The 12,100-nt window shown below is 41.4% G+C and overlaps 2 protein-coding genes across 3 annotated transcripts; one reads left to right on the forward strand and one right to left on the reverse strand.

Annotated features, from left to right (window-relative positions):
• Positions 1-1,621: 1,621 nt before the first annotated feature.
• On the forward strand, positions 1,622-3,751 carry LOC120568001 (transcription factor AP-1-like). The gene has a single exon (XM_039815167.1). It carries the CDS (start codon positions 2,010-2,012, stop codon positions 2,970-2,972), a length of 963 nt encoding a protein of 320 aa, XP_039671101.1. The 5' UTR covers positions 1,622-2,009; the 3' UTR covers positions 2,973-3,751.
• A 97-nt stretch (positions 3,752-3,848) lies between these two features.
• On the reverse strand, positions 3,849-10,962 carry tada1 (transcriptional adaptor 1). Of its 2 annotated transcripts, XM_039815166.1 has the most exons (9): positions 10,765-10,962; positions 9,997-10,088; positions 9,821-9,886; positions 9,447-9,541; positions 9,037-9,249; positions 7,753-7,904; positions 7,433-7,589; positions 5,100-5,271; positions 3,849-4,032 (listed from the first exon to the last, which is right to left on the reverse strand). In XM_039815166.1, the coding sequence occupies exons 1-8, from the start codon at positions 10,836-10,838 to the stop codon at positions 5,119-5,121; spliced, it is 1,002 nt and encodes a 333-aa protein (XP_039671100.1). In that variant the 5' UTR covers positions 10,839-10,962; the 3' UTR covers positions 3,849-4,032; positions 5,100-5,118. The 2 variants fall into 2 exon arrangements, with proteins under 2 accessions (XP_039671100.1, XP_039671099.1); XM_039815165.1 differs by lacking the exon at positions 3,849-4,032 and having other exon boundaries at positions 4,092-5,271; positions 10,765-10,961.
• Positions 10,963-12,100: the final 1,138 nt, after the last annotated feature.

Genomic DNA, 12,100 nt, shown 5'->3' on the forward strand with positions numbered 1-12,100 from the left:
ATAGTCCTCAGTGGGGCTTAACACAGGTGTTCAGAGAGAGACACACAGAGCAAAGTGGCTCATTAAGTTACTGTTGCATTAAAAGCTGCTCTGTCACGTTAAAAGAAAAGAAGAAGCTGAGGCCTTGTTTGCCTTCATTACCACTGTGGTATTAGACACAAAAGTTTCTGAAGCATTCCAGCGCTGGATTTCTACTTCAGGGTGTCAAATACTTCCAAATGGGCGTTGCACTGCCGTGTTGAGAAGACAACATGTCATCTCAAGAGTGTTGACCTCAGGCAGCTCTGGTTCTCTCAGGCTGTCTGGGGCTGTTAACTTATTTATAGTTGGTTTGAGGAGAACACGTTGAATAATACAATGGGGGAGGCCAGACAGACTGAACTGCAGCTGTACAGAGCCTTCAGTCATTAACTTCACATTTAATTATGAGAGTCAATCACAGAATATAACTAAGACATTTACGGCACAGTATCATGCGACTTAAAGATGTGCTCTTGAGCACAAATGTCCTTTTGGTTTTCGGCCTAAAATCAATATGATACATTCATCTTGATTACAATAAATGCAGCGACCAATGACCTCTTTTGCAATCATCCATGCATTATATTTAGCCTACTTCCATTTGATGGCTCCAGTCTGATGTTTGTCCTTATTACAGGTTACGATTCTGGACACTTGAACTATACTGTGAGTTGATTACGTTTTTTTATACACACACAAAAAAAGTCACTATGTTACATAACAGTTTGGTACAAATGACAAGACATAGACATATACAACTATTGTTTTTTTAAGCTATTTTTGCCACTTTGATTAAATTCATATTGTCTGTAGTTATTCAGATTCATCTTATTGTTTCACCCTATAAGTCAATATTAATTGTACTTCTTATCAAGTATACCACAACCCAATACAATGCAGTTTATAGTAACAATTTTACTTATATAATTTTGCTTGTCTGTTGGTTTTTATCTATATTTCTGTATACTGTTAGTATACTGAGAGCTACAAAAAGTCATCTTTGTATGCTTCATTCTTGACTATTAAAATTGATTGTGTTTCTGAGAACACGTTCTCCTCCTCTCTCGCAAGAAATAAGAAACGCACCATAAACGTGCACTGTTGTAAAAATTAATTTTTGTTGTTACAATAAAAGAGCTCTGGATGCAAGTGTGACCTCAATTTCTTTCTTCACTCGTTAACCCTTAACTACTCACCTTCTGAATTTATGCCAATGTATGTCACTGCATTTTGATAATGAAGTAATCATTTGAATATGCTCTTATCTAGTGGCCTGTGATTCTTAGAAAAAAGAAAAAAAAGAATTTTTTTTAAAGAATATTGATTTGCTTTTATGTGTTAATTAAGGTGAAACCACAGACCATATGGAGCAGCCCTCACTTCAGGATGGGTAACTAATAATTGAGCGGGTAACTAAATATTCAAAAACACTACGTAATCCCAGAGTACATTGCTCCACCGTTTGCATGACCTAATCCCATAAACCATCGCGGGGGGGCGGGGATATGGCTAGTTGTCAGAGCAACCTGCATGTCATTAGATATACCCCACCCACTAAACCATCTCCAGCCAATCATAGGCCGTAGAAATGACATCATTGTTATTTTCAGTAGAGCTGCAGCTTAGAGGTGGATAAAGTTCGTCTCCACGTTGGAAGTGATAGAAAGTATTATCGCTATTCAGGCACTGTTTCTGCTTTTTTTTGGGAAGGAGGATCAATCAAAGAGGACACTTCAGGTGTGAAAACACGGAGGCTCGGCCGAGGGGGAACGACGGTTTTTGGTGATCATCGCGCGGTTCACAAGAGAGAGAAAAGTTTTCTCAGGACACGAAGTTGTCAAGTGAGTTGAACTTCAACAATAGGCGGACTCTATCACAAAACAGTCGAGAGATAGGGAGTCACGGGACACATGTAAACAGTCCTTCTTTGACTTAAAAAAAAAGAGGAGAATAGACCTCCCTAAAAGGTGATTAAAAAAAATCCCTTTATGTCCAGAAAAATGGAAGCGACGTTCTACGACGAAGCCGTGAATGCCTCCAGCTCTCAGCATGACGGGCCGACGGTGTATGGGTTCAACCCCAAAACCCTCAAACAGACCATGACGCTAAACCTGAACGACCCGAAAAACTTCAAGCCCCAGCTGAGCGCCAAGGCCCTGGACATCCTGACGTCCCCTGATGTCGGCTTGCTGAAGCTGGCCTCGCCTGAACTGGAACGATTAATCATCCAGTCCTGCACCGGGCTAACGACTCCCACCCCGACCCAGTTTGTCTGTTCCAAGAACATCACGGACGAGCAGGAGGGTTTTGCGGAAGGGTTTGTGAGGGCACTGGCTGAACTCCACTACCACCAGCAGACACCCGCAGTCCACCCTGACGCAGAGACCGGCGCGACCAACAGCATGGCACCCGGCTCCGCTGCGTCCGAGAGCGGCGGGATTCCCTACAGCTGCACGGTGCGCACCGACCCGCCGGAGTACACAAACTTGGGGGCTTTCGGCCGGGCTGTGGGCTCTGCGTCTGCACCTGCCAACGACAGGCACCCGCCTTACCCAGCCGCCCCGCAGCCGAGCCACGACCACATGGACCACCACCTGGCGGCAGCGCAGCAATCGCGGCGACACGCGCTCAAAGAGGAGCCGCAGACGGTGCCCGAGATGTCCGGAGACACCCCGCCGCTCTCCCCTATCAACATGGAGAACCAGGAGCGCATCAAAGCGGAGAGGAAGCGCATGCGGAACAGAGTGGCCGCGTCCAAATGCCGGAAAAGGAAGCTGGAGAGGATCTCCAGGCTGGAGGACAGGGTCAAAAACCTGAAGAACCAAAACACAGAGTTGGTTTCCTCTGCCAACGTCCTCCGGGACGAGCTGGCTCTGCTCAAGCAAAAGGTCATGGACCACGTTAACAGTGGCTGCCAGCTCATTTTGACGCAGCAGCTCCAAGCTTACTAGACTGCCAAGGGAAAAGAACCAAGGGACATTTCTTGGGGACCAAATGCAGCTTACAGTGGCCCGTTCAGCTTTGCGGGGCTGTGACTTTTTTTTTCCACTATGAGTTTATGCAGACAAAGAGCAAGAATGGAGAATGGCCAGATACGTGTAATTGGTCAGTGCGATGCATTATTACAGAGCAGAGGCCACCAAACCTATTGCACAGACGGACAAAGCTCAGAGGAAGCATTTGTTCTAAATACCCCTCTGATGTGACTTGTTAGATGTTTCGGGCAATTTTGTCTTTGTTTTATAATTAATTTTTTTTCCACTAAAAAAGTACAAAATGGAATTTGTATTCAGTCAAGCCAAGGTAATATGGCAATTGTCATACTTTAAACTAATTTTAAATTGATCAAGTTCAGCCTTGCGTCCTGACAGACCCCCAGAGCCCCTGTGGGATCGAATTGCAATTGGACAGAATGCTTGCCCTGCAAATCTCCCACTATGTCAAGTAGCAATTTATGCATATAGACTTATGTCAAGCACTGAGTATCCCACCAGCGACTATTCAGTATGTACAGAGTAACACTAACAAAAAAAATGTCTCGCACCTTTACGCAAGGTGTGTGTGTAGCGTTTACTGACAAAACAGCCTTACTTTCTTAACCCTTATGTTCATACAACTTTGTGATAAAGGTGTTACTGTTAAACCTGAAATAACACTTTATAATATTTGTACGCTGTCTTTAGAGCACTTCGGAACTGTAAATATGACTAAATAAAATGTTGGAACACGTGTGATGTGTGAGTACTTAAGTGTCTACTGAATGATTAATTAATGAATACAGTCGATGCTTTTATGACAAGTGTTTGATATTGAAGGAACTGGGGCGGACGGGATATTGAGTCACCACAGTGCTTGTAATTGTTGGTGAATCTACACGGCCTCTCATTGGACAGCGTAATGTCGGAAGTGAGCAGCAAGCAGCCAAATATGGCAAGGGGTCCTCAATGCGCAATGGGACGGGTGTATGCGTGCGTCACAGCCCTCCAACTACAGCTGGTGACTCGAGGAAACCTATAAAGCACAAGGAGATTTGTTTACACACTTTGGAAGGGCGTTGAGGTTACAACTTGTACAGAAAAATGCATTTTTATTTATTTTCTGAACTACTTTCTGTAATAGAAATTACAAAACAAAATTTGTGTAGAAAAAAAATAAAATAAAAAAAAAAAGGTCCAAATGTACACACTTTTCAACCTGAACTAGATGCTGCACACAAACATGAACAACGCATATTCAAGTGCACTGAGACATAAAAAAAAAATAAAAATATTAGCTAAATCTGTACACACATTGTGGACCACCAACACTGATGGATGCTCGTCGGCCTTTAAACCAGACACCAGTAAATGTTTTAGGAAAACTTTGGAGACAATGTCAAGGTATGTTCATGAGGGGCGTGATGACATACATAGGTGGCAGCTGCCAGACACATTGTTAAGGACCCTACACAGCCACAGTAAACCCACACAGGTGTGTTGCACCTGCTAAGGCGGGACAATTTCCATCTTCCTCATTTTTAGTTGTGCGCGAGTTAGATGACCTCACCTCACGTAATTCTTATCACAGCGATGCCTTCAACTTCAACCTGAGATGAGGTATAATCAGCCAGACTAAGTAAAAACACCTGTGTGTAATGTACAGGGCTGTTTCATAGATTTTATTTTTTTTAATCTTTGCTAGCTGGTCATGTTCACAATGCTGCATAATAACCTTATTTTCCTGTCCAGTGCTCATAGCTGCTGGTATATTCCAAAATTAAAGTATCACCCACTATATAACAGAAGTTCCAAATGATGGTTGGTCGATTGCCACAATGGCCTGTGGAACAGACAAAAATAATTTGCCAGCTATTGGCTGGAGTTGACTACCCACTCTGTGTCCACTGTCCAACGGTTTTGTTTCATCTCACTCCACTTATGCATTATCTCTTTGTGCAACGGGGGATGGGATTTTACAGGTATTATAAAAAAATAAATAAAAAAAAAGAAAAATAGGTCTTCAGACACACTGTTCCCCCATCCATTTCCCCGTGGGGAAATCATTTGTTTGGTTCCTGATGATAGCCGCGGTTCACGTACAGTCCTGCATCAGTGGTTCTCAGCTGACGAGCATGCGCTCTTTCGCAGCGAGGCGCTGCCGGTGTACGTGGTCCTGCTCTAGTTCTTCGTGGCTGGGGTGCCAGAGCCGTGACAGGATGCGCTCCATGTTCAGGGCATACATAGTGTGGGAGGGCATCACACCGTGGTGAACCTAAATCAGACAAATGTTTCAGGAAGACATTTCAGAAAACAAACTTCTGACGGTGGCATGAGGGCAGGCCAGAATTACTCATCTGAGCAGATTCAGTGATTAACAGCAATCATAGAGGCCCGAGCACAGTTCACCAATATGACTAATAAAAACATTAAAAAATATCTGGCAACCACAAAGCACATACTTACTGTATACAGTACAGGCCAAAAGTTTGGACACACCTTCACATTCAATGCGTTTTCTTTATTTTCATGACTATTTACATTGTAGATTCTCACTGAAGGTATCAAAACTATGAATGAACACATATGGAATTATGTACTTAACTAAAAAGTGTGAAATAACTGAAAACATGTCTTATATTTTAGATTCTTCAAAGTAGCCACCCTTTGCTTTTTTGATAACTCTGCAACCCCTTGGTGTTCTCTCAGTGAGCTTCATGAGGTAGTCACCTGAAATGGTTTTCACTTCACAGGTCTTTGTCAGGGTTAATTAGTGGAATTTTTTCCCTTATTAATAAAAAAGCAAAGGGTGGCTACTTTGAAGAATCTAAAAGACATGTTTTCAGTTATTTCACACTTTTTAGTTAAGTACATAATTCCATATGTGTTCATTCATAGTTTTGATGCCCTCCGTGAGAATCTACAATGTAAATAGTCATAAAAAAATAAAAGGAAACGCATTGAATGAGAAAGTGTGTCCAAACTTTTGGCCTGTACTGTATATTGTTGAAATATTTACTCCTAATAATGAATACACTTTTAGGCTAAATTGATGCACTCAGTGTTGTTTATTTTAAGTGTAAATACAATAACTTTTTGTGTGACCAGTGATTTAGTTCTGGGTCATTACTTATAAACCTCTTTTTTAAAAGCCTACATCTAAGTTACAAGTAGGGTTGCACGATACTGACAAAATGTGATATTGCGATATCAATTATGAATATTACGATACAGATATTAATTTCGTTATTTTTAAACATACAGTGGCTTGCCTAAGTTTACACACCCATGCTAAAGTTGACTAAAAAGAGGAATAAAAAAAAAAAAAAAATCGTTTGGAAATTGATCTTAATGCCTTAATTAAAAAAATTTGGAAAAATCCAACCTTTAAGGACACCAATTTTCTTTGTGACTGAATAATGTATCGTAAATAAATAAATGTTCTTCCTTAAAATACATGGGGCATAAGTATACACATTCCTATGTTAAATTCCCATAGAGGCAGGCAGATTTTTATTTTTAAAAAGGCCAGTTATTTCATGGATCCAGGATACTATGCATCCTGATAAAGTTCCCTTGGCCTTTGGAATAAAAATAGCCCCACATCATCACATTATTCATTATAGCGTTTCAAGCGGGCTCTAAATCAAACACAACTAAGCCACACAGCCAAAGGACAGGGCGCAGCGCTCCACAATATAAACAAATTATTGCAAATATTGCAACCCCTTTCGATATAATATTGCGCAACGTGATATTGCGATAACGATATTGAGTCGATATATCATGCACCCCTAGTTACAAGTTACACCGATGTCCAGTCAAGACAAGTAAGTGAAAGAACATAGCAATATATTGAAAAAACTGATTTTCTTATTCAAGTGTTATACTTTTGTATCGTCTTTCAGTTTGTTAGAAAGTGTCTCAAGGTGGAAATCTTATTTTGCGTTCAGGACTTGATTGCGCCTTTGAAAGCTCTGGACTTGATGCGCTACAGACTGCTGACAGAAGAATATGTCCTTCAGCCATTTGAAGTCCAAAAATCCAGTGTTTTCACACAAACATTAGCAAAACACTCCAGCTTCTTTGAAAGAATTGTGTGGTGGTAAGGTTTGCTAATTTATGTTGTCGACGCTCGCCGCCACTATTCTCTCCCTCCGCTGCCTAGTAAAGTGCCAGGCAGTCACATGGTAGGCCCACATGAAAGGGGAGAGAGGGGGAAGACACGCAGGAAAACCGTCACAGGTTGGATTCGAACCCTAGACCTTCTGCATCAAGGATTAAACCTCTGTATATGTGCGCCTGCTCTACCCACTGAGCTAAAGGGCCACGATATCTGATCATTTTAATCAATTCCCAGGAGTTTCCATGACTGGACTCTAAAGTTCCTGAAACTAGGCACTGAATCTGGAACCAGGGACATACATGTCTCTTACCTGTAAAGCCTCCAGGAGATCAAACATGCTGATTGGAGGGAGGGGTGCGGGGAGACTGTCGGCAGAACAAGCCAATAGGTGAACAGCTCGTTGCTCGGCCTCATCAGGTGACACCTGAGGTGGTGGGCCTGTAGGGAGAGAAGCACTTGGAGGGGGACTGAAAGGAAGAAAAAAGCAAAAATCTAAATGTGAGCAATATTACTACTAGCCTTTAATTACAGAAGCTACAGTTTATTTAAGAGTATTTATGTCTACATTAACTTCTAACGCTTATTTAAAACCTACACATGTTTATCAGCTAGTAACACAGTTGTCCCTACCATTCAGTAACACTGTGGTAAGCAGCCAGGCTGTTTTTCAGATATGGCTGCAGTGTGACATCACTGCCAAAGGCATAGAGGAAGCGACCATCTCGTAACCTATACGCCTTCCTCCGGGTGATGACAGCAGTCAGGACATCTTTCAAGTGGTGCTGAAATACATAAGAGCAGCAAGTCAAGCTTTACTCAATCTCCTGGGTAAACACAGCTGTCAGTCATACTCAATAAGCGGTAGGGCTGGGCAATATGGAGTAAATCAGATATCACGATATTCTTGACCAAATACCTCGATATCGAGGCGATATTCTAGGGTTGAAAATTGGTGCTTTAACAAAATATCTTCACACTTAGATTTTAGATAAATAATCATCAGTAATGTGGACATAATGTCTAAGTGGGGAAAAGGCAAATAATAGAACAGCTAGAACAGGCTGGACCATCTGTATGGAACTATATGTTGAGTAAGTAATCCAGCATTATTAAAAGAACTGTGGACTCACTGCCCATTTCCACACAATTACTCTGATATGCCATACAGATTGCAGAGTCCTTTGAGGCAATTTTTATACAAAAAAAAAAAAATGTACTTGACTTAACACTGCTGGCGGACAGTTGCTACAAACTAGGGATGTCCCGATCCGATCAGATTTTTTAAATATTGAATATCTGCCGATACAAAGTCCCAATCCGATACTTGTATTTGCTCAGATAAGCTGCACACCGTTTTTTTTGTTTACAAAAAAAAAAAAAACTAGGTAAACAAAGAAATATTTCTTATGCCTAATACATTTAACTTAGTGCAGCAAATGAGTCTTTTCTCTCAACACCAAAACAGTTCTCCTTAGGCCTTAGCCTCTTGCGCTTAATAGTGAATCTTTGATAAAACTAAACGTAGTGATGCCTTTTGTTCTTAATAGTCAATCTTTGATTTTCTTCTTGTGTTCTGATGCCGAAAATTGGAGTAATCCGGTCTTTAAAAAACAGATGACTAAGAAAGACAGACTTTTTTACGTGTTGCCAAGGGTTGGCAAGCTACGAGACACTCTCTGGATGGACACTGGTGAGTGGCAGCGAGCCATCTTGGTTTGAAAGTGCCGGCATCCAGGCGATCAGGGTGTGTGTGTGATTAAAGGCAGCGATCACTACAAGCTGATGTAAATGAGCGGAGAAAGGTAATCGGGGGAGATGCCGATCCCCAATCAGTTAAAAAATGGCTCAGATCAGAGAATTTCCTTTCTCAGATCCCATACTTGCGATCGGGATCAGGACATCCCTATTACAAACCTCAACAGCATAAATCATGCTGCCGACGGCATCTTCTGTGATGTTATCCAGTCCCAGCTCAAATGCCGTCACCATCATGCGGGCCTCCAGCTGGCCCCGCGTGGGCAACAACAGAGTGTGGGCACTGAGACGCAGCTCCTCCTCCTCACCTCCCACCTCCCGAGGGCTGAAAGGCTGGGCGGCACTCAGAGGGTTCTGTGGCTGGAAACGATGCTGAAGGCGCAAACAACACATACAAATATACACATTGTACAGACAGTTGTTCCAGTGGTGGTTCATTAGATGCCACTAACCTTAAATAAACATTCCCACCCAGTCATTACTTGAGCAATTATCTTATCGAAAATTTGGCAGGGCTGCGGTTAACTTACCAAGCCTCTGCAGGGATGAATATGAGAATAAGTACTTACATCAAATTTCTGTCTAGAGGAACATTTCTTCTTCCCTTTTGGTTTGCCAGGCTTTGAAGCAGAGCCACTTTGCCACTGTAATGGCCCTGCGCCATCTAGAGGACAGTTGAAGAACACAAGACACATTAAAAGAAACATATTTCCTTTAGTTAAATGTTACAACTTTTTAGTAGCTATAACCTCTATCTGGCTTTAGAAAAATGTCACACTTAACAACGTTGCCATTATTTCAAAGTGTCTGAAAACTACAATCAATGTAACATAAACATAGCTAATAAATTTACAACGGATTACGGTACTGCAAGTTTCAATAGCACATAACACAAACACAAGTTCACCAGCACTTTCAGGGAAAATAAATGAAACAATCTTACCTGGTGTGGAGACAATGATCTGGCAGCGTGTGAGAATGGCCAGGAGAAAATCATTGTGAACATGGACTGTCGAGGAAGGAGGAAAACACAAAATTTGTTTTTTTTAGTTTTTTTTTTAGATAGCATCGATTTTTCAACATAAACATTGTTTAAAAGTACTTTTCTTGCTTACTAACCATTCTCCTGTGCCAACAGACGACGTGCCTCAATGTCAAACTCCTCCTTGCTGATCTTTTGTTTGAACCATAGCTTCAGGTTTGCCCAGTAACTGCGTGGAAAGGCGACGAACAGAAAACATCAAGACAAACCTTAGGCTACTCCAAGAGTTAAGGTGCATTCACAACATTGTTTTCATTTCATAAACAAACCTATGTTAGAAATGATGAAGCTTCTCATCTCATTGTCTTCATGTTCAGACTTAATTTTGAATTTATTGAAAGGACAGCCCCTTGAGATCATGTAGCATCTCATTTTCTTGGGGGGGGGGGGCAATAAACACAAGACACTTAAGAGCATCAACAAATACCTATAATGAAAATAAATGCAAAACTTTCGCTCTTTTCTTTTCACTTAACGCTGCATTCACTGAAAGCTGTATTCATCAATCTAAAAATACACTACACTACAAAACGTTAAAAAACAACGTTAGATGAAATTAAGCACGTGTAGATAATACCATGATACTTCACGTTCGCTAGTTGTATCATTACCTTCTGAGAGCACATCATAAATACTGTAGAACTGCAGACACATTAGCTCATCGTGACAATAACCACCGCTCGTAGGACTGTTGCTGAGGAGAAATGCTGCAAACATTAGCAAGCAGCTAATTTAAACATGGCTAGCTAATGGCAAGATTACTTTGCATTTCAGCGGCAAAGTAGCAAAATGGCAGAAAGCCGACACCACAAACAGAAAAAACACACAAAGGACGTTTTACTTACTGCTTGACATTATCGCCAATTGCATCAGTTAAATTCTTCTTCGCAATCTCAAGCTCGCTAGCATGAGCGGCCATGGCGTTCAAAGGCCTACAAGTACGTCATCATCCGGCGACGCCAAGTGATGTTACCCGTCTATGATGTTACCCTTTTTTTGAAGTTGAACCATACTGTCTATGAGTTGAACGGGACGAAAAATATGACCTGTTACCATAGACGGTGAGAGATGGCAAAAGTACTCACTTCCCGTACTTAAGTAGAAGTACAGATACTTGTGTTAAAAAATACTCTGGTAAAAGTAGAAGTACTGATTTAACTTCTTTACTTAAGTAAAAGTAACAAAGTACAGGCTTTGAAATGTACTTAAAGTATAAAAGTAAAAGTAGCCTTGCGAATGACAACCACTTTTTATAAAACCCCCCCCCCCCTTAAACTTCAGTAAGCTCCCTGCCCCCCCTTTTCGGACATAAAAAAGGCTCTTTATACGCCATTGTCTACATTTTAAATGGATGTCTGCCAAACATCACATATATGATTATTGTGACAGAGACTGGGGCTCCAGCTTAATACGATTCTGACTGAGTAGCAAGATATGAATTCAATTGTGATTCTGTGAGAATTCACAGATCCAGTTTCTCTTTTTTAATCTTCCCCTTAACATTTAAAGGAATCTACATGTATGTGTGAGTGCTCAAATATAGAAAGAAAATAAAGGATACAATATGAATTACTAAACATAGATTAATTATGACGGTCCCCATACTTGTAGAGTTACACAGCACATTGGCCAGGAGTCGTACTTGCCTCCTAGCCTATCTCAAACATCTCTCTCAGATAAGGCCAAGGATGATTGGGAATGTCTTGCTGCTTGTCTGCCTAATCTCTGGGATCTCTGTTTTCTTCATTTTCAATCATGAAAATTATTTGAAACTTGTTAGTGAGGACTAGATTAGGACCGTATTTAAAGCTGATGCTGGTTTCAAACTTCGCCACCCCCCCAGGTGTGTCTGTAAAACACGGACAGAGACAACTTCTCTCTGTTGATGCTTTACAAGCAACGTGAAACCTAGCTAACAGGTGAAGAACACAAACAACTAAATCACTAGCTAACCTACTTTAACTGTGCAGGGACTATAGACCAATACAACAACAGGCTTACATGAACTGACAACATAAGTTATACTACTTACAGTTCTCAAGGACGCACACACACCATCTCAACTGATATCCTCCGGACAGCAGTCTCTCTTTCTTTTCTCTCACTATTTTCTGTGTGGCGCACGCGCCCGCTCGCGGTGTGAGGCGCGTGTCCGCGCTATTCTCCGACATTACATTGTAA

Source organism: Perca fluviatilis, chromosome 11, assembly GCF_010015445.1.
Source record: "Perca fluviatilis chromosome 11, GENO_Pfluv_1.0, whole genome shotgun sequence".
In the NCBI taxonomy this organism is placed as follows: domain Eukaryota; kingdom Metazoa; phylum Chordata; class Actinopteri; order Perciformes; family Percidae; genus Perca; species Perca fluviatilis.

Excerpts from the sequence above, each read along its gene's own strand:
- LOC120568001 (XM_039815167.1), top strand. The coding sequence starts at position 2,010 with ATGTCCAGAAAAATGGAAGCGACGTTCTACGACGAAGCCGTGAATGCC.
- tada1 (XM_039815166.1), bottom strand. The coding sequence starts at position 10,838 with ATGGCCGCTCATGCTAGCGAGCTTGAGATTGCGAAGAAGAATTTAACT. Across the intron at positions 10,089-10,764 it reads ATTGGCGATAATGTCAAGCA|TTACTGGGCAAACCTGAAGC; the intron begins GTAAGTAAAACG and ends CTTTCCACGCAG. Across the intron at positions 9,250-9,446 it reads CCTCTAGACAGAAATTTGAT|CATCGTTTCCAGCCACAGAA; the intron begins GTAAGTACTTAT and ends TTGCGCCTTCAG.